The 21,677-nt window shown below is 39.0% G+C and overlaps 1 protein-coding gene and 1 long non-coding RNA gene across 3 annotated transcripts; one reads left to right on the top strand and one right to left on the bottom strand.

Annotated features, from left to right (window-relative positions):
* Positions 1–1,044: 1,044 nt before the first annotated feature.
* On the bottom strand, positions 1,045–7,707 carry LOC146494727 (uncharacterized). The gene is made up of 2 exons (XR_014871391.1): positions 7,109–7,707; positions 1,045–3,906 (listed from the first exon to the last, which is right to left on the bottom strand). It is a non-coding gene; the product is annotated as an uncharacterized LOC146494727 (long non-coding RNA).
* Positions 7,708–10,541: 2,834 nt separating this feature from the next.
* Positions 10,542–21,352, top strand: LOC146494726 (uncharacterized). Of its 2 annotated transcripts, none has more exons than XM_085144906.1 (2): positions 10,542–10,857; positions 15,942–21,352. In XM_085144906.1, exon 2 carries the CDS (start codon positions 19,717–19,719, stop codon positions 20,881–20,883), a length of 1,167 nt encoding a protein of 388 aa, XP_085001032.1. In that variant the 5' UTR covers positions 10,542–10,857; positions 15,942–19,716; the 3' UTR covers positions 20,884–21,352. The 2 variants fall into 2 exon arrangements, with proteins under 2 accessions (XP_085001032.1, XP_085001030.1); XM_085144904.1 differs by lacking the exon at positions 10,542–10,857 and having other exon boundaries at positions 13,072–16,584; positions 16,706–21,352.
* The last annotated feature ends 325 nt before the right edge of the window (positions 21,353–21,677 follow it).

The raw sequence follows: 21,677 nt of genomic DNA, 5'->3' as shown, positions 1-21,677 counted from the left end.
ATTAGGCCTGTAAAGTCCAAGGTGACATTATATCATGGAACAGTGCGGCTGTTTAATATATCCCAAAAATGATTTTTTTTGTACAACAGCAGCCTTGAAAACAGTTTATCACAGAGCGCCCTCCTGTGGAGCTTTTTGTATTTGTTTTCATTATAACACTTGACTGTAAAAAGAAACGTTTGGAAACTTAGACATATGATTCAATACCTTTATGAATTTTCTCGAACTTTAAAAGTTGTTATTGAGTTTTCATATAGCTTTACATGGTTAGACAAGTATCCGGAAACCTGAATTTTCTTGTTTACCTAATTACAAAATTCCTGTGAGGTTCATAAAACTCTAGTTTCACTGGCAGTTACTTGTACCCTAACTGAGGATGGGTTAGAAACAGGCAGTTTTTGTGCATTAGGCAATTGCTAAGCAATCTGCAATACATAAAACTCTGCCGTAACAAATCAAGGATATTTGCTACTATGATTCAATGTGGCATGCACAATTTAAATATTAAAGAGGGGAAAACTGAAAGTTAGCTGAAACATCACAGCCCTTTAACATGACTCAAGTACAATATTTAAAAAAATAAATGTATATATTTTTTAAATGAATTATCAACTATATTTCAAAAGGAGAGGTCATTATTGAGCATGAGGAGGTGAAAAGAATAGACTGGCTGCCAAACACCAGTGTCATAGACAGGTGTCTGATTGCACATCCTCCTTTTTGAACTTACACATAAGCTTAGACTGAGCTTCAACAGCTTCAGATAAAATAAATTGAATATTTTCATTTTTAGCAATAGTTAACCTTGAAGTAAGGATTCAGAACATTTTTGAAGTAACAGTTGCCAGTTCAGTGTTAGAGCACATCAAGTGGTTCGGCAAAATTCTGAAAGTGAAATATCCTCAGTGCATCACAGTTGGGCAATAATAGCGGGAAGTTTGTTGGACAGACAGGCCTTTATTTGTTCACACTGACAAATCTTAATTATTACTCTGATAATTTTGACATTTTTACAGAGATGAACAATTGTTCTCCACAAAGCTGTCTTTTTTTTTTTTTTTTTTTTTTATCTCACAGGAGGGCTGACAGGAATACTCCCAATATATGAACATGTGACTTTATCACACACACACACAGTGTTGTCATCTTATGGCTGGTTTAGGTTCACCTTGATAAAACACCATGCACAGGTATCCTAGTGTTTTATATACAAACCAGCCATGATGGTAACAGATGAAAAAAAGAGAGAAAATGCTGGGGCCCCCCCTCGTGGGTCCCAACTCTTTGTTGTCAGTTTCTTTGTATTTTGTTTTAAGCAAAAATACTTTTTCCTTTTCATTCCACCTACACCATTTTAAAATGTGTTATATGCTTAAAACAATACATCAATATGTCACGACTAGCGAAGCAGACTCAGGCGCAGACCACAAACTCCTTCAAACAAGAGTGAATTTATTTACAGTGCTCTCCAACAGTGAAATATATATACAAGGGTGTTTTGGGGGAAAGGGCCAGGGTTCCACGCAGCTTCCTCAAACACGCAAAACTCCTCTTCTCTCCACCACCACTCTTGCTGTCGCTCAGTCACAGTGCACAGGGAACGGGTCCAGGGAGAATCTACACACAGACAGGTAGACGGTTAGTTTCCGGGTTTAGACGTACTCACGAGTTTAACTTGCAGTTTGCAGGGGGGCGGGGGCTGACGGCTCAACGATCCAGCGACGAGTAGAGCAGGCCCGCCAGCTTAAGTAGGCCTCTAATTCATAATCAGCGGCAGGTGGGCCAGGGGCGGGAGCCCATGAGCTCCGCCCCGGCAGGAGAAAGAGAGAGCGGGAGAGGGCGAGAGAGACAGTGAGAGCAGAGGCGAGAGAGGAAAATAAACAAAACAAAACATAGCGTCTGACTGACGTCAGCTGGCGAGGTGCGGGGACTATGACACAATATGAAGAACACGAACGTAATTTGGGCCAAATGTGGAAGGAACAATTCTTCTTTGCCATCTAGTGGTATTGTTGATTATACTGATTTGTTGTTTTGTTTGTCATTGTTAAATGTAGATAAATGTTAGAGTGCTTTTTGGTTTGTAGGTGCCCACTTGTAAGATTATTTGGAATTTAGATAGGGGGAAGGTGCTAATAAGAATTTATTCTTCTTCCTGCTCCTTTTCACTCATGGGTGCAGTGCTATATTGATGGGAATGAGGGTTTGTGCATAGGAAATGAAATACTGTTGAACCATGTGTGAAACAAATAAATAAATGAATGAAATGAAATGTCTTCTTTGTACTTTCCTTGATGTCCAGTAATTTCAGCAATCTCTCTTCAGGAATCTGTTAACATCCGTGAGTCCTCATATTGAGGCTATTATTGTTATATTCTCACAGAGAAATTCATTATCAAAGGGCACTGTAAAAAATTATCAGTCTGTGGGCTAGTGTTGCTAGTGCGATTGTTGGTCCATCTATCTACATATAACATACAAATAGCTGAAGTGAAACCCAGTGTTAAAAACAACATAATGTGTCCGCTGTAGCCACTGTCTGAACTTTTCTTTGTGCACTTCGTTACATGTTTTTTCTCCCATTCTTGTCCCATTCCTAGTGAACTCTGCTGTCACTCGTTTCCCTGCTCTGGCCCACCAATCAGCCTTTGACTAATGCAGTGGGTTATCCACATCAAGCAACATCCTGCTTGATTTTTAGGGCAACACAGGAGTTATTATCAGCAAGAAACTGGAACTGATATTACAGCCAGTCAGTGAGTGAAGAATACTGTGAGAACATTTTCAATCATCAGGTAATTAATGAAACTGCATTAAATGAGCTGAATAAGAGTCCAGCCTGTTGCTCTTATGATATAATACTCCTAATAAAAGTAGAGTAACGTCAGGTAGAGACTTTTTCTGTTTGTCTTTTGTTCTAGAGCCCCATCTTCAGCTACAGCGGCATATTCCCTAAATAATTACAAGGAACGGTGACATTATAATTGGGAGATGAGGTCCTCTAATTCGATTACACAGTTGTTCTGGAAATCATATAAATAAAAAAAAGAAAGAAGCTAATTTCAAATGTGTTGATAGAAACACGTCTTGTTAAACTAGATTAGAGTCTTCCATGATGGATGTTAGCTTATCTGCTCAATGGACTTCAGCAGACAGTCCAGGACAGAGCTGGGCCTCTTGACCAGTTTGTTAAGTTTCCCCCAGTCCCTCTCTGCCATTCCACCACTGCAGCAGACCACAGCATAAAAGACAGCAGACGGAAGAGTCCTGCAGAACAGACTATATCAACTTTTGTGTGGATAACACTGTACCGACCAGGTAATATCCAAATTTATGATATTGGCAAATAAAAAAGTGGTATGGTGCCATCTCTAGTATCTATACTTTCACTGAGCATTTACCTGCATCACGTGTGTCAATGCAGTGTCAACTCTGCAGGCTGAAAGGTCCTGGCCTCGGTCAGCCCCGGTCCACTCACACGGCTCACATCACCAATCCCTGACTGCTTGATCATAACAGCAATTGGGCTGCTGGGAATATGACGACCGTTCTTCTTGATGTTAACAAGGTGCTCACCAATCTCCTTGGGAACAAACGAGATTCCTAAGATAGACTAAACAGATAAGGGTTAACGCTTATTCCTCTGCGGGAGCATATTTGACAGCAACTGTGCCATCGTTGTTGTCGTTGATGTCAAGCTTAGCAACTTTGCCTGATGCCATTCAGACCTCACCTAAAGCAGAGGACAAAAACAATGACACACACACATCATTATGATCAAACTGTTTATTAAGTAGACTTGTTACCTGTGATCTCTCCTTTCTGGATGGTGAATGGAATCACCAGGTCAAATGGTCTCAGACTTGCCACATCCAGCCAGTTCATTCCCATTGGGCAGTCTGTTGCCTGAGAGACACAAGTGCACAGGTCAGATCACAAGTTGTTAAGAGATTGTGGCAACAGTTCTGGTTACAGTGACAACATGTCACAGACTAAATTAACACAAGACCTGTAACATCAGAAGATTGTGGCTTCTTAACATTATGCAGCTCTGCTGAACTGTCCATGTGTTTCAGGCATCCCGTTTTTGACATGGAGAGAGAGAAATGAGAGAACGCACCCCCTCAGTGATGAAACACAATGGGAGACAGCAGACAATGATGCAGTCTGATGAAAAGGGACAACAGGGAGAAGCTGAACAAAAGCTGAAGCTGAGAAGGCAGAGAGACTGGAGGCTGAGGTTTTAGATACCCAGGGCTGTTGGGGCATTTGGCTCTGTTGCATGAGCTGATCTGATGGAGCTCCTTCCAGTGCTTGGAGGGTGTAGGCAGGGATGATGGAGGGAATTGAGAGAGTGAAAAAGATAAGGCATTGGAGCGGATTAAAACGGCATCAAAGGGATTTAGCGAAATGGCTGCAGCCATCAGGACCAATCACAAAGCCTCTGTAGGGGAATGGATCTTTGCTCCAGGGGACTCGTAAATCCTGTAACCAGTTGAAGCACACCTCAGCATTTCCTGTACTGAGGACCAACATAAATACAAGTCAAACATTATCAAGTTTGACTTGTAATGTGTACACACACAGAGAGTCAGTGCCAAAAAATGTACCAGTGTGAAAATTACACATACATTTTAACTCTGCCACACGGCTGTAGTAGGTTTATGTGCTCAATTCAGTTGAGAATGAATCTGTGCACTCACAACATCTGGACTGATGTGTTTACTGTCAGCATTTTAATCGCTAGTTTAAAGGCTAATAGAGATTGAAAATGTGACGTCATTCGAGGGTAAAACCGCAAAGAATTCTGGGAACTCGTGGCAAGAGGTACTAGCGCACGCAGGCTTTCAATTGAAATCAGTTACACAGCGATAAAAAGAAACAAAAAACTGTCAAGAAGCTGTTGTATTATTAACTGCAATAGCCGGTCGCATGACAGCCACGGGAAGCCGACGGGTAAAGAGATCGTTTTTTTTTATCGGATTACGTCGTTGAAGAGAAATTGTTCGAGCCATGTTTCTGAAGTAAAAAGAGGCGACGGATGGCCTGGATTGCAGCCATTCAAAGACCAAATATAACGTCCCAGAACACTCCAGCTCACAGGTTAGTCTGCTCCAAGCATTTCCACAAAGGTCAGTGTTTTGTAGTAGTTAATACGTCATTTTTCATAACATAATTGGTGATATAGGTTACAAGCAAGTCTGGCGCTGAACAGAAATTGTGGCGCTATGCTATCACTAATTGCCCAGTACGATTACAGCATACAATATTATTGTCACTGCTACATTTCTGTAATGCGAACCAGAAATTAATTCCACTACTAATTAATTACCGTTGAGCTCAAAGGTCCTATTAGTAAACGGTTAACGACTGTGTATTTATGAAGACGATTTGTGAGACTGGTAAACTTATGATACGTACGATGGTCTTTCGTTCTACACGGTGCATTTCAAGGTCCTGTACCCATCCGTCGGTAAACTGTACCTGGGCTTGTTGCAGTGACCTGAAGTTACTAAACTTCATGAGTGTATGCACTCACTCCAAGAACCGTATAATTATAAATATGAGCGTGGTGAAAGTTGGGCAGCACGTCTTTTGTCCCTCTGTGTGCTCGTAAGGGTCTAACCCTTTCACTCCTTTGATTTTTTCCTCGTATCTTTTCTTTGCCTTTTCATCAAGTCTGTCTTTGTACGGTCCGGCATTGTTCTCCTTCGTTTTGTACATAACTTTTTTGGGGGGCAAAGAAAAAGCAAGAAGGTACTGGAACCAGAGAATGAACGTTTTGCGGTGCTGCAAATGCTTGCATTTGATGCGGTACTTTGATTGTTTTGCCACGAGTTACCGGCATGCAATGCGCGAAAGTCACGTGGTCTGTCAATCTCTATAGTCTGAGCTGCTTTAAGCTAGGACTGGGCCATAATTCATATCTCGATATTTTTTTAGCTGGGTGGCGATATACAACATATATCTCAATATTTTTTTAAAGCCATAAAGTAAGAACATAAAGAGAGTTCTTAGTCAAAGCTGTGTCCTAGATGTCACACAGGCACTTTTATTAACATACAGCATAGATGTACATGAAATAATTACTCAAAAATAAATTATGAGCATTTATTAAATAATAATGCTCCATAACTAAAAAAAAAATGTTGTTTTTGTACATAACAAAAAGCTCACAATTGTGCAGTCAAAATGTAAACTAAAAGATGTTGACCATAATAATAAAGAGACAGATTTCACAGCTGCTCTGTTCCCAACTTCTACTGCTTGCCTTGAGTTTGAAATCCGCTTTGTAAGCATGTCTCTTAACAGGTGCCATTTATGATCTTTATACACACACAATACGGTAATATTACATTGAAGCACAGTACGTATCACTCCGCGACGCTCCTCGCTAGCCGTAATGCTCCGACAATCCAGCAAGCGGTGTAGCTTCGTAGCTTACCAAAGTCATACTATAACATTTGTTGACAGATTGCTGAGCACCGTGTATTACATAAAATTGGTTCGCGGTCATCAAGCACAACCAGAATTCATACATAAGGCGCACTGAAAGGATTTTAGGCTGTGCAGCCCCCTGTAGGCTTCATGGCGTTAGCGTGGTTAGCGTGGTTAGCTCGTTAGCGCGGTGAGCTCGTTAACACGTTGAAGCCGTCCAGCCCCGTGCACGGGGTAATGCACGGTAACTCGTTAACGGATATTTGCCGTGTCCATCTTGCCGTTGCCTGCAAGTGAAGCAATGGGGGAGGGGGACTTCTGTTCAGCGAAGGAGAGAGGCGAGGCCGAGTAATGTTGCGTAGAGACAAAAGTGTACGAAAGAGAGGCAAACTTGTGGCTCCACAACTATAATTATAACTTAACATTTACTATATCGATATAAACGATATTGTCACATCTTATATCTCCTATAAAAATATATCGATACTTTTAAAAAACTCGATATATCACCCAGTCCTACTTTAAGTTTTACTTGTGAAGAGCACAGCAGCTTACACAAACACCTAACTAGCTTGTACAGCTGCGACGTAAAAGTTTTACAAGCTAAGATGACCTTAAAGTAACGGGGCTACGTGTGGTGATGCTAGCGTTAGCCATGTTAGCACGTTACCTTCAACCGGTGGTCAGACTGAGTAAACAGGCTCACGGTCAGAGGTTGAGCTCTGCGTTTCACTGCAGGGTCCCTTCATTCTTCACATATCCGTGTGGAGCCGAGTGTAAATCCCAAGGCTGCACGGCCTTTGTACAAGCACACACACTTCTTAGCAGCGCAAAGCTATGAGCACAAACAGCAGCATAGAAAAATCCAGGTAGCCAGCCTGTGTCTGTCCAACCAACAATCCACAGTGTGGCTAATTTCATTTGCATTGCAACGGTATTTTTAAAATGACTGTAGAAAACATTTTGGCTTCATTTTTGGGGAGCTGTCACGTTGTCCATGTTTTCTACAGTCATTGAGGAGAACACAGCAGTGTTGCCAACTCCTCAGTAAGGAAAATCGCTATTGGCTGTCCTAAAAGTCGCTAAATGACGTCATCGCCTAATTTGCATAATTGGTCATGCTTGTGAACTACGCTGTAGGAGAGAGAAATAGCACCATGGACGAGACATAAAGTCAGTAAAAAAAACATCCTAAATGCATTTAGGCAATTATATTTACAACTACAAGTTACATTTCTTTTAGCAATTATTGTTTTAATATCATAATTCCCACCAGGGGCGATTTTAGCCCATTTTTGGGGGTGCTGGAGCACCCCCAAAATGAATCAAAGCACCCCCAAAGATTTCTTCCTTTTTTTTTTGACAATATTTGCTGTTTGTGTGACACACTACTAAAAATATAAAAAGCATTCAGTACTTGGTTGAGACGTAAGATTTTAACAACAAAAGTATACATAACCCCCCCTCAAAACGGTTTGTTCCAGCTCGCCTCTCCCCTACTCTGGCTCTAGCTTGCTGCCAGAGCGATAGTGGCTGAGACGCAGCAGAGCGGAGGTGTTAGTGCCTGGCTTAAAACAGGACATATTAGCTGCATTTAACCTTCAGTTACTCTTTATATAGTTAGGTAGGAGTCAGACCATGTTTCTTTTTTAGCTGAAAAACATTACACCCAGGTAACCTGCTGTGTTGAAAACGTGTTTTCCCACGATGTTTGCTACCCTATAATCCGTCCTGCTCTGTAGTAAAATCAGCGACATTTGACCGTCGTGTTGCTCCCATTGAAATTTATACAGCCTATTTAAAATCTAAAACTTAAAATTGTCCGCAGCCTGCTGTTGTTACCACTGTCCTGTTTGAAATGGATACTAACTAGCTAACTGACTGAATGCCCATTAACCTTATAACTCCTGTTGTGTGTGTGTGTGTGTGTGCGTGCGTTTGTGTACAGAGAGACAGCCAGGTTCATAATGGATATAAGGAAGTAGGAAGTATTTTCAAAAAAAGGAGCCGCATTCACGTAAAAGTGTAAAATCAAATGATCCATCAATCAAGAATAATGTTGGATCAGCGTTTCAATGTGTATATCTTTTATTAGATGTTCATGTGGTTTGGTTATTTGCCTTTTGGTTGAAAGTACACTGAGAGAGGACTTTTTGTTAGTGATCTTAATAGTATTTTTTCATATTAATGCAAATTTTCATCTAATTGAATACAATCTATTTGTGTATGATTGTCAGTCCAAAGAGGGAGAGAGGAAAGAGGGGAATGTGAGGAGAAAGTACAAGGTCAGTAAGAAAACAGACAGGGAATAGTAACAGGCAAAACAGAAACTATTAAACTGACAAAAAGAAAAAAAAAAAAAGATTTTATTCATACAATCTGGAAGTTGTGTTCTCCCTATATTAAAGCTGCTATACAGAATCTGCTAAACAAACTGGGTTGAAACATTTTTGACCCTCTTTAACAACATTCCAACATAACATTATAATGGATTGGGGAGATTAAAATTAATGATATATTTTTATGTGGTTCAGCCACAACTCTACTGTTGTGTTAAAATGTACAAAACAGTGATGTCATGTTTTGTGACGAGGACCCAGGCACAGAGAAACTTGATGAATTTAAGAATCTTATGATTTAATAAAGAAATTTGCAGACTTGCACAGAGATGGTAAAATTATGATGACTGATAACGGAGACGAAGACAGCAGACGATGAGGACAGGGAGAAACAGGGGTTTAAATGCACCAAGGAGACAGTTATAGAGATCTCGGGACAACTGGAGACATTTAAGGATGCAGGAACTGACAGAGACAGGGAAGAAGTCTCATTGTGATGTGTAAAGTTTATCTTGCCTGGCTGGGCAGCTCTCTGGGTGCTTAGCACCCCCAAAGCTCTGATCCTAGAATCGCCCCTGATTCCCACCCTCCTCCTTTATCCGGGCTTGGGACCGGCAAAAGTGACCCAAAATAGGCACCCTGGCGGACTTACTTTTTTTTTTTTTTTCCTTTTTAAGTAGTTTTAAACCACACAAGAATAAGGGTAAAAGAAGAACATTTTTAACCATAATGTTGTTAACAAACTACATTAGCAATCTAAATGGACCAAAAACAGACAGTCTGTACCTCTCCCAGCACTGACTTCAGAAAAGTCATGTACAAGATATTTTGAGGGTCATTGTACATGGAGCATAAAACTTCACCCATGTAGCAGTGTTCACTGGACTTGGTGACTGCAAAATGCAGCCTAAGCTCATCCCACTGGTCCAAAATGCATGAAACCACAGGTTCAATGGAGAGCCAATGTGTGGGACACACCTTGGTACATGCCAGCTGTGGTCTCAAGGCTGGAGCTGAACAAAAACACCCTGATAACAGAGCCATGTCACTGCAACCAGGGCAGGAAAAGAAAGGTGGGCTTTGGTCCACTGTCTTCCATACAAAGGATGTTTGAAACACTGTCATTGACTGCAGCCATGCAGATGTGGTTGCAGTCAATAACAGTGTAGTGTACATCTGTATTGTTTTTTAAATAAGTTTGACACACCACAGCTAAAGTGTAGCTTTTAATTACTGTCACCTATTACAGTGTAACTAAGAATACAAAGTGATACATTAAAATTTCTGGGGTCAACATGAAGAGCTTAATTCCTTTCTTGCTCAGTGTGGTACTTAACCTCTTAAGCCCCAAGCCTACCTGATCTCCTGCTTTTTGCCCCCGTATCAGGGGGCGTTGGGGCTTAAGAGGTTAATGGATTGAAAAGAAAAAAGATGGCACCCTTGTAGTTCACACAAGGGTTGTAGTGATGATTCAGGGTTTTAATTTGTAAGGTTTTAATTTTGAGCCATCATAAATTTTAAAACAGGAAAGTATACTATTTAACCAATGTTAAGCCAAAGCTAATATAGCTGTTTATATATAGCTACTTATAATTTTAAGAGGTACAAACACCAATGAGTAGACCTCCCAGAATGGGAACAGCGCTCTTTGTGTGGTTCGAGTAAACAGTCAAGTTCACAACTATGACTGAGAAGAATCCGCCTGTGTACAGCGGCAGGCTGCCTTCCTAGAATTTGGATATCCCCCGTGCGCTCGTCAACTGGTGATAAAATCCAGGTCAGATACAGTTACATACAAGCATACAGTACACAGTACCGCTCAAAGGTCAGAGGTCAGTTAGAAAAGTCCCTGATTTTAACAGAAAATTGGCTTTAATGCAACATCACATGAAGTTTATCAGTAATGTTTCACAGCTTTAATCAAATCCTTCATCATCCATAAGTTGTGATGGAAAAATGTCTGCACGCGTGCAGGAGCCCATTTTTAGAGACAATCACTCCTGTGTTATAATGTTCATTGAAGTTTATCAGGTCAGATGACCAACAGATGATAAGAAATATAATCTTACTAATTATTAGAGTCACAAGTACTTTGCTAAGCAAAATTCAATGAGGTTAGGCTGGAGATTGAGACGTTAACATAAAAGGTTCAATTGGTGATGCATGAAAAAAAATAATTTTCTTCTAAAAATCTATTGGAGAATTCTGATTGTAAGAAATAAAAAATATTCAAAGAGTGAAAATGTTAAAAAAACGTGAAGGTTTTGTGCAGCTGGGTGTTGCAGCCCCTTTAGAGGAAAATGGAAACTTGGTTTCATGAGGTTAAAAACAAACACTGGGATGATCCAGACACATTTATTGTTTCTTTTATCACCACAATAGTTTCAGTTTGTGCAAAAATCTTTTAAAAGCTGTTTTGAGTGATAATGTGTTAAGCTTGCATTAGATAAGACAATGTACCACTGAACACAGGAGGGATTATTGCTGAAAATGGGTCTCTGAACACCTCTGTAGATATTCTATTAAAATCATTCATGATTTGTGATCAGTGTTAATATTAAGCATTTATATGATTATTTTTGATAAATTGCTGTGATTCAATCTGAAACCAAATTTGAGTCTATTCTGAAAACAAGACGTTTCTAATTCACCTCAGACCTTTGAGCTGTAGTCTACATTGTAATGATAGTGTATGGTTATTGATTAGAGCAGATGATATGAGACTATCAGGAGAGACTGTTAAAAAGTTATGAGCTGTCTTGATGCAGAGAAAGTGGAGTTTGTCATCCTGGAGCTGCTGCCAAGATTGAATGATGCTCTGCCTCTGTGGTCAAGTTCAGACATAGGCTTTAAGCAACCATGAGCCACTGATAAGCGTGATAGATTAATAAGCATGTATAAAGTGGACTGTTGAACAGCTCTGATAGGAGAAAGTCAATGAGCACGCAATAAAGTGGACTTGTTAGGGCCAGTTTACCATCAGCCTTGATAAAGTTTAACTTCATTTGTATTGAAAGACAGACTTTAAAGAAGATTCTTATTTGAAACTGGTGATAAAATCCAGGTCAGATACAGTTACATACAAGCATACAGTACACAGTACCGCTCAAAGGTCAGAGGTCAGTTAGAAAAGTCCCTGATTTTAACAGAATATTGGCTTTAATGTAACATCACATGAAGTTTATCAGAAATGTTTCACAGCTTTAATCAAATCCTTCATCATCCATAAGTTGTGATGGAAAAATGTCTGCAAGCGTGCAGGAGCCCATTTTTAGAGACAATCACTCGTTGTGTGGTTCGAGTAAACAGTCAAGTTTTTCACAACTATGACTGAGAAGAATATGCCTGTGTACAGCGGCAGGCTGCCTTCCTAGAATTTTGATATCCCCCGTGCGCTCATCTCTGCATTGTGTGCATTACCTCTCTTGGAAAATTAAAACTAGAGCAGCTTTTTATGTTTTTTTTCATTCACTATCAGCTTACACCAAAGGTCTACTCTGAAGAAGATTCTTCAAAACATTCAACAGAGGCACCAATCTTTCTAGGAGTTGAAATCCCAGCAAATTCACCCCTAAGTCAGACTGTACAATACAGAAAACAAAAGAGCTACATCTCAGACTCTACAGGCTTCAGTTAGCATGTTAAATGTGAAAGTTCAGTCAGAAAACGACTGAACAAAAACAGCCTTAGTTGAGCCATTAACTAAAGTGACAAACATTGCTCTAAAAATACTCCCCTGATCCAAGTAGTCACCCAAACCTGGACGTGGATTTAGAGGCCTGAGGGCCATCTCACACATTTATTTAGAATAAAACAGGTTTCTTGTTTGTGTCGTGGAGGATGTCAACATAATGTGTACAAGTACCCAGTAAACATCAGTGCAAACAGCTGTCCATAAAAATCACAGCGTTACAAATTCTATATTTGACCTGGATTTTCACTTTGTGTATATTAAGACATCCGAAGCAAACACACATGTATGTGAGCTCTGATAATGAGCGTCTGTCATTCAAGATATTTAAGCTGCCCGCTGATTGAAGAAAAAAACTAGAATATAAAAAACTGAATTTCAGCACAAACACATTAGAATCTTGTGGACGTATGCCTTTTACATGTTGGTAAAATGTTTAGGGTGAGATGGAGATATAACACTCATGCACCCTGAAAATTATGAAGGTCTAAATATGTATCAAAGGGACTCACTGAACATCAGTGGATTTCTATGGGGCAAAGGTACTTAAACCAGCCACTGTGACCATTGCTACAGAGCAGAATGAAGAATACTGATGGGGACTGTGAGGGTTTGTAGTTAAATTCCTGCTCTTACAGCATCAGTGAGTGTCTGTTTAAAGAATATTATCATACTTTTACATCACTATGGAACACCAGCATTTCTGCAGAGGACAGAACCACCTGCTTTAAACTACCATGATGCTCTGTGTTGTGTTGTCATGGCAATATGAAGTCAAATAAATACAAATGTAGAAAAATGCACATTTGAAGGAGGACAAGAAGACAGGCAACTGGAAGAGCTTTTGAAACAGGAAAACTTTTTGGGATTTCTCTTAATTTACCTGGAAATTTTGCTAATACAAGTCAAGGAGGAAACAAGGAGGCAGGTTGGATTATATTTGAGGACAGGACGCATGAAGGAGAAGCATGAGGAGAGAGAAAACAGCAGAGCGACGGTGAAGAGCTAATCATGGATCAAGTCAAAGAAGCAAGCATCAAAACTGTGAGTAAACATAACACACAAAAATTTAAAAATTACTGTGCTGATTAAGGAAACATTACATTTGGTTAGTTTGGGGTCTCGAGCTTCAGGTTTGTGGGTTCAGTTGCTCTCAAAATTGAGGAAAGACAAAAAATGTTTCTTTTGAAAGGTTGTTGGGGGATTCTTACTGTAAGAAATATCTGGGTGTGCATTTGCTTTTATTTTAAAAAAAAAAAAGTTGAATTTTATTTAGTCACATTGAAAAGGGAAAATTGGAGGATCAGGACAATAATGTAGCCAAATTTACTGTTTCCTTAATCAGAACAATAATTTTAATCTGAACTAGAAATGTTGAAATGGGTTGTTTTCTTTCTTCTCTACTGATCACTGTGTTACATGTTTAGTTACTTGTCAGTCTACATGGTTAATGGTACTTTTAAAAAATGCAGTTTATTCGTAATTTTGTAGAAAAAGGCTCTGCACCTGTGAAAAACAAATCCAAACCCCCAAAATCACTGTAGATCAGAGTAGCTAAGCTCTGGTTAACTGCAATTATATTACAGGAGATTAAAAATATTAGAATGATTGAAAGAAACAAAGATTGCTTTAAGGTCTGAAGATTTGACTTTCTTATTGAAAGAGACGAAAACTAATCCATGTGTGACACTGAGAAAAAACTGAAAGCTAAAAATATCTGGAGGTCCAACTGTTGTTATACAAATGTGCAAACTTGATTCAATGATATTAGAAAGCAAATCAGATGTTTAAAAAGGTAATATATAAAAATGATTTTTATATTACTTGAAAAATGATGTTGGTTAGTGCAGCTGTATTTGGAAAAAGTGCTGGGTCACTAGTAAGATGAGATTTAATGTGATAAACTGAGGGAAGGTAATATAATCTGCACACTCGCTATTATTGTTGTAATCCACACACCACCATTATTGTTGCATCCATACACCAGCTAATATTTTATCAAACATTAATCATAATTGGTGATCAATGCAAGTTTTAAGCAATTATATTTATTTGCATTCAAAACATATTTACAAAATATGAAAAGGAATCTTGTTTTTTTTTAAAGACAAAAGGACGTTTCTAACTGACTTCAGTTAGCTGAGCTGTGGAGGAGATTGATGAGCACGCAATAAAGTGAACTTGTTAGGGACAGTTTACCATCAGCCTGGATAAAGTTTAACTTCATTTGTATTGAAAGACAGACTTGAAAGAAGATTCTTAATTGAAACTGGTGATAAAATCCAGGTCAGATACAGTTACATACAAGCATACAGTACACACTACTGCTCAAAGGTCAGAGGTCAGTTAGAAAAGACCCTGATTTTAATAGAAAATTGGCGTTAATGCAAAATCACATCAAGGTTATCAGTAATGTTTCACAGCTTTTAATCAAATCCTTCATCATCCATTTATTGTTTCTTTAATCACCACAATAGTTTCAGTTTGTGCAAAAATCTCTTAAAAAGCTGTTTTGAGTGATAAGTTAGGCTTTAATGTGTTAAGCTTGCATTAGATAAGACAATGTATCACTGAACACAGGAGGGATTATTGCTGAAAATGGGTCTCTGAACACCTCTGTAGATATTCTATTAAAATCATTCATGATTTGTGATCAGTGTTAATATTAAGCATTTATATGATTATTTTGATAAATTGCTGTGATTCAATCGGAAACCAAATTTGAGTCTATTCTGAAAACAAGACATTTCTAATTCACCTCAGACCTTTGAGCTGTAGTCTACATTGTAATGATAGTGTATGGTTATTGATTAGAGCAGATGATATGAGACTATCAGGAGAGACTGTTAAAAAGTTATGAGCTGTCTTGATGCAGAGAAAGTGGAGTTTGTCATCCTGGAGCTGCTGCCAAGATTGAATGATGCTCTGCCTCTGTGGTCAAGTTCAGACATAGGCTTTAAGCAACCATGAGCCACTGATAAGCGTGATAGATTAATAAGCATGTATAAAGTGGACTGTTGAACAGCTCTGATAGGAGAAAGTCAATGAGCACGCAATAAAGTGGACTTGTTAGGGCCAGTTTACCATCAGCCTTGATAAAGTTTAACTTCATTTGTATTGAAAGACAGACTTTAAAGAAGATTCTTATTTGAAACTGGTGATAAAATCCAGGTCAGATACAGTTACATACAAGCATACAGTACACAGTACCGCTCAAAGGTCAGAGGTCAGTTAGAAAAGTCCCTGATTTTAACAGAAAATTGGCTTTAATGCAACATCACATGAAGGTTATCAGTAATGTTTCACAGCTTTAATCAAATCCTTCATCATCCATAAGTTGTGATGGAAAAATGTCTGCAAGCGTGCAGGAGCCCATTTTTAGAGACAATCACTCCTGTGTTATAATGTTCATTGAAGTTTATCAGGTCAGACGACCAACAGATGATAAGAAATATAATCTTACTAATTATTAGAGTCACAAGTACTTTGCTAAGCAAAATTCAATGAGGTTAGGCTGGAGATTGAGACGTTAACATAAAAGGTTCAGTTGGTGATGCATGAAAGAAAATAATTTTCTTCTAAAAATCTGTTGGAGAATTCTGATTGTAAGAAATAAAAAATATTAAAAGAGTGAAAATGTTTCACACAGTAGAAATTTGTATTCATCGTTTATATTGTTTTTTTCTGATTTTAGTGTTTATTTGTGAGTGTAGTTTTTATTTGCATGATTTTATTCTGTTTGTATCACATTGTTTCAGTGTGTTATTTTACATTGTTTTAATCCACTGTGAATTGGCTGGCAATGGGACAAATTAGCTGATAGTGATCACATGTTGAGGCATGGGTGTGTCCAGAGGTGTCCTTTCAGCTGTTTAAAGATTGTATTAAAAGGAAGCAAGCTGAGCACTGGAAGGAGAGAGGCCCTAGATTGGAAGAGGAACGCATGAAGGCCAGGTAGAAAAGTGGGAGCCGCTGCGTGATCGTGGGGGGTGCAATGCCTCGTCTGGAGACCGGTCAGCGTGATGTGGTGACCCAGTTCCGACAGCAGGAACGGTGACAGTAGGAGACAACGTGTGTGATTGACATCAGGGCAGATGTATACCACTGCCTGCATTTGTGAGTAGTGTCTCACTGTTGTTCACTGGGTGCAGCCGTGTTGGGAGAGGGTCGCAATGGCTATAAGCCAGGGCAGCTTCTGGGATGATGGTTCTGGCTCCTATTTGTTTTTACTTACAAGTGATGACGTGAGGGGAGCCGCGGTGGTATCGAGTGACAGACTCCAATGCAGAATGCGAACTGGGCTGGGATGTGATGGGCCCAGTGGACGGACGAGACTGGGACAGGAGGCTCCTCGTCTTCCTGATACGAGGCTGGCATGGACCCCGCTCAGCAAGAGGAATTTCTGTCCAGCTCAAGAACACACAAGGAATATTTGTCCTGGGTTGTGGGACTGGGTGGGGTTTCTGTGCATGAAGAGAATTGTATTTTGACCAGTTTTAGAATAATCTTATCCAGTCTCAGTGGGAATTTTAGCATATCGAGAAAATTTCATTGTATACTTTATTTCTTAGTATCTGGCTTGTTTTATTCCTGCTGTCCACCTCGTGGAATAAACATGAATGAAACAATACTTTCCTGTCAAAAACAATATTTTAGTCAGGGCTAGCGAAAGGTTTCCTATATATCATGAACATCTTTCCTCTTTGTCTTCCTGTAGTTTAGTTTCATTTTCTTTCCCCAACCGGTGGAGGCAGATGGCCCCTCCCTGATTCTGGTTCTGCTGAAAATGGAGTTTTTCCTTCCCACTGTTGCCAAGTTCTTGCTCATAGGGGGTCATTTGATTGTTGGGGCTTTCTCTGTATTATTGCACAACCTTTATCTTACCATATATTTCAAGTTTATATGTTGTGAATTGGCTTGATTTAAATCAAATTGAACTCATTCAATTAAAATCAAATATAACTTGTAATCGAATCAATTCAAATGTAAAGTCATCTCACTCAATTTGGACAACTAGCACTGAAACATACACTGACATCCTCTGCTTCCCAATTAGCAGATCATAGGTTGCTGTTTTATTCATGACTCAATACTTGAATGGTTTTAATAAACATTTAAAAAGGACATTGCTTCATTGTCTGATTAATTCTTTGTCTGTGTCAGTCCTTAATACACACACATGTATACAATAATTCTAGTTGCCACAGTCTCCGGAGATCCTATGCTCCGTTTTCTCATACTTTTCTTCACTGTTTACCTCATTTTGCCCAATAAAATGTACTAATTTTTGTAAACAATGACTTGTTTTATGCCATTAAAAAAAACTGTCTCCATATGAGGACGTACTTGAAGAGAAAAAGTCACCACTTTGCATTTTACAAATCAAGTAAACAAACACGGGCTATTTATCATATAATTAACTTTAGGTCTGTGGGATGGAAGGATGGGAGCTTTAAATGTTGTGCCTCCATAATTATTCTAGAGTCTTTACAGTGTTCAGCCCCTGCTGTGATTTGGTGCTACATACATAAACTTGAAATGAATTAATCCACCTGTTCACAGGAGATCACAGGAAGATGACACCAAACATCAGAAGATCTTATTGTGCGCCACAGTAAAAGGGTGGTTTCTTGGGGCTAAAAGCACATAATAAACTACAGCAGAAGCTCACATAAAGCAGGAAATAAGCAGGCACCACTTGATCTGCTAATGCACGTTTCCCACTTTTATTGTTGCCTCATTCACTAACAGTTCAATGGTGCAAGATTACCATACACAGACTTAGGATATCTGCATGACACATCTGGGGTTAACTGATATTAATTGTCAGAGGGGGGAAATATCATGGCTAGTTTTGTTTGAAAGGCATTAACAGAAAAACAAACACACACAGAAAAAAGTGATGAGGTGAAGAAAGACACAATAAGTCTGCTGTCTTTGTTTTAGATGTCACCAGCTACTTTGTATAGTCCTATATCTCTGATATTAGAAAAAAGTTAAATGAGTTAAAATACACCTTTATTTTGATAGAGTTCAGATGGATGCCTTGCATGACTAATAAGTAGATCTCCTCCAAAAAAATAACAGACTTCTAATTCACTCAAACCGCTTTCTAATAAAGAGGAAGCACTAATGTAACTCACCTCCTCAGTCGAGCTGCAGGGGTTACATTTTAAGTCTCCTTTTCCTTTTTCCACCTCTCTCTTACATTCAAACCCTCTCTTAGTTCACACTAGAACAGGCTGCCACACCATCATTTGGTTTAATATGAGTGGAACAACTAAACTGCACTGACTTTATTTGAGCAGTTAGTTCAACCTTTTAATAATATCAGGGTTCATACACATCTTTCAGGGTCAAATTCAAGCACTGTTTAAGCACATTCAAGGTCCATTTTCAAGCTTTTCCAGCACATTACCAAAAAAGAAGAAAGCATGTTTCACTTTGCATCACCTCAGTAAGACCATGTAGAAATTTAAACAAATCATCTTAGGTCGACTTAAATGTCTTTTATGTCTGTTTTTTTGTTAAAACAGAGGAAAATGCACCTCACAAAATACTGAAAAAGGAAACGTTGCCTTACATGCATATAGTGTACAAACTCAACAAACACATTCCTCTTAAAAATTAAGATGTGCAAATGTGAACAAATCAACTTGTTAGAGATCTTCATCTCCACTGTAAATAAACAACAACCCAGAAAACAAGAAAACTGCACCAAACACCAACAAATGAATGTCTTCTCATCAGATATTGAAGCTTCTTTCCTGTGTGGTGTTTGTTTGTTTTTTTGTTCTTTTTAACTAGTTAAGCACCCACACCCAGAAAAATGGGGACATTTCATTTTCGAGCAGGAAGCTCCCCCTTTTTGTTACCCTTTAGATGAATAGAGTTTTTTAATTAAATGCATATTCTGTAATAAATGTTATGTTTTATAAAAAGTAGGATAATTTTAAAAAAAAAAACTTGTATTATAGTTCTATTGCGTAGAAAAAAAACTGTCTTGTTTTCTGTTGTCTGTTATATAATATTAGGGATGTTTGTGACAATTAATTTCTTAATGGACTAAACTAACCAATAGTCCACAACTAGGAAACACTGAAATTTTAAGTTAAGTTTGAAAACAGTTTAAAAAAAAACGCCGCCTCTCCTTCCTGGTGTGGCCGGCCAATTTCCCCAAATGGCGTCTCATCCTTCCAAAGGGCATTAGAGGAGAGTAGGAAGGAAAACTACCATCTCCAGAAAAAAATGCAACAAATTGAAGAAGAGAAACTTCAACTGGAGGACAAGTGTAGACGAATGGAAGCCCCAAATAAAGAGCTGGAAGACAGACAACAGCGCCAGCCGGACATAAAAATTATTAATGAGGGCTGGGGAATCAAGTTTGCTCAGACCCGAGAGCAAATTGTGCACCTCATTAAAGAAAACAAGCAAAAGAGTGCAGAACTAAAACAAATGACCAACCAGCTCCAAGACAAGAAAACGATGACTGATAAGATACAATGGGATCTCCAATACATGGACCGAAGGAATCAGCTCCTCCAAAGACAGCTCCATGAAGCTGTGGAAGAAAAGAAAGAAATCCTCCAACAGAAGGAAGAGCATGACAAAAAGCAAAGAGACATGCAGCACGAACTGAAGAGCATGCAGGAAAAATACCGAATGCTGAAAGAAAGCCTGGATGAAACACTGCGCCAAAATGAAGACCTTCTTCAACAGAAAGAGCAACAACAAGAAAGACTGAAAGAAGGAAAACATATTGTCCAGGACTTTGAGTCTAAAAATCTAAAACTGCAAGAGTTTTGTAATCAGCTGGAGGACAAAGCAACTAAAGTGGAAGAAGAAAAGGACAAACTGGAGAAATGGTGCTCACAGATACAGAAAAGGATCGAGCAAAATGCGAGAAACAACTCCGAGCTCGTTAAGGGGATTTTGGTGGAATTCAATAACTTGAAGCGTGAAAACACTCAAATGCAGGCGCAAAAACAACAACAAGACAAAATACATGAAGACCTGCAGCTCACGCTCCAAGAAATCCAGAAAAGAACTGAGCACTTAGAAGACAAGCACAAAGAAGTACAACAGAGAAATGCAGACATGCACAAGGACAAGCTGATACAAGAGGCAACATCCAAACAACTCAAAGACAAGCTTGAAGAACAACAAGCAACATTAGAAGAGGTGGAACAAAGATGTAAGAAACTTGAAAAGCAAAACACAGAAACAATTGATGAGTTGAGAAATCTCATCCTGGAGAAAAAAGCGCTCGTGGAAAAGTGCATGAAAACAAAGAAAAAATGGTTCCACTTGTTCCGGAGGAGAGACGCTACTGCTTCCTCACCTGATGTAGCCTCGTCTTGCTCCACCTCTGTTAACCCCCCCAACCAGTCCCGGCAGTTGACTGTCCCCTCCTGAGCCTGGTTCTCCCGGAGGTTTCTGCCCGTTTAAAGGCAGTTTTTCCTCCCCACTGTCGCCTAGTGCTTGCTCAGAGGGGATTGTTGGGGTTTTCTCTCCTCTACCTTTTTTCTTCATTTACTTGTTTAACTTTTTTCATTATTACTCCATTTTACCTTGTTTCTTTATTTGCTTGCTTGTTTAACTTTTTTTTCAACTTATCTAAAAAATAAACCAATTGAATTTATCCTTTGAGTATTTTTCATCTCATCTTTACAGAATTTCTCCAAAACATTTTCAAACATTCAGATCTGTCTTTTATTTTCTTCTTGAAACCTCATGAATGGTGAACTAAAAACCCAGGAATATGGTTTGAAACATTGTTTCAGCTGAAACTGGCATAACATGCTTGAGTGTGTGTGTGTGTGTGTGTGTGTGTGTGTGTGTGTGTGTGTGTGTGTGTGTGTGTGTGTGTGACAGGTGACAGGGTATCAAAAGGTCAGAAATATAAGTGCCAACATGAGCAGTGTCCACAGAAACCTCTGAATCTCAGCTCAAAGCTCAAATAAACCATTTCTACAACCACCAAACAAAGCAAAGATACCAAACAGTTAAAAGAGCAGTGACGTCACCACGAATCTGTGGTCAGGTAATATCCATATTTTGATTGATGATTTTCTGGAGTTAAATGTGAACCGAAGCATATTTTCAAAGGTGTTATATGCTATGAAATACTTTTAAATAAAATAATCTCTAATTAATTAGGTGTGGGAAATAAAAGAAAATCTAATTTTTCTATGTTTGAGTCACAGTAA

Source organism: Neolamprologus multifasciatus, chromosome 20 (assembly GCF_963576455.1).
Source record: "Neolamprologus multifasciatus chromosome 20, fNeoMul1.2, whole genome shotgun sequence".
NCBI classification, from domain to species: Eukaryota; Metazoa; Chordata; class Actinopteri; order Cichliformes; family Cichlidae; genus Neolamprologus; species Neolamprologus multifasciatus.
Note: the sequence above shows the minus strand (reverse complement) of the source record. Positions and strands in the feature narration are given on the sequence as shown.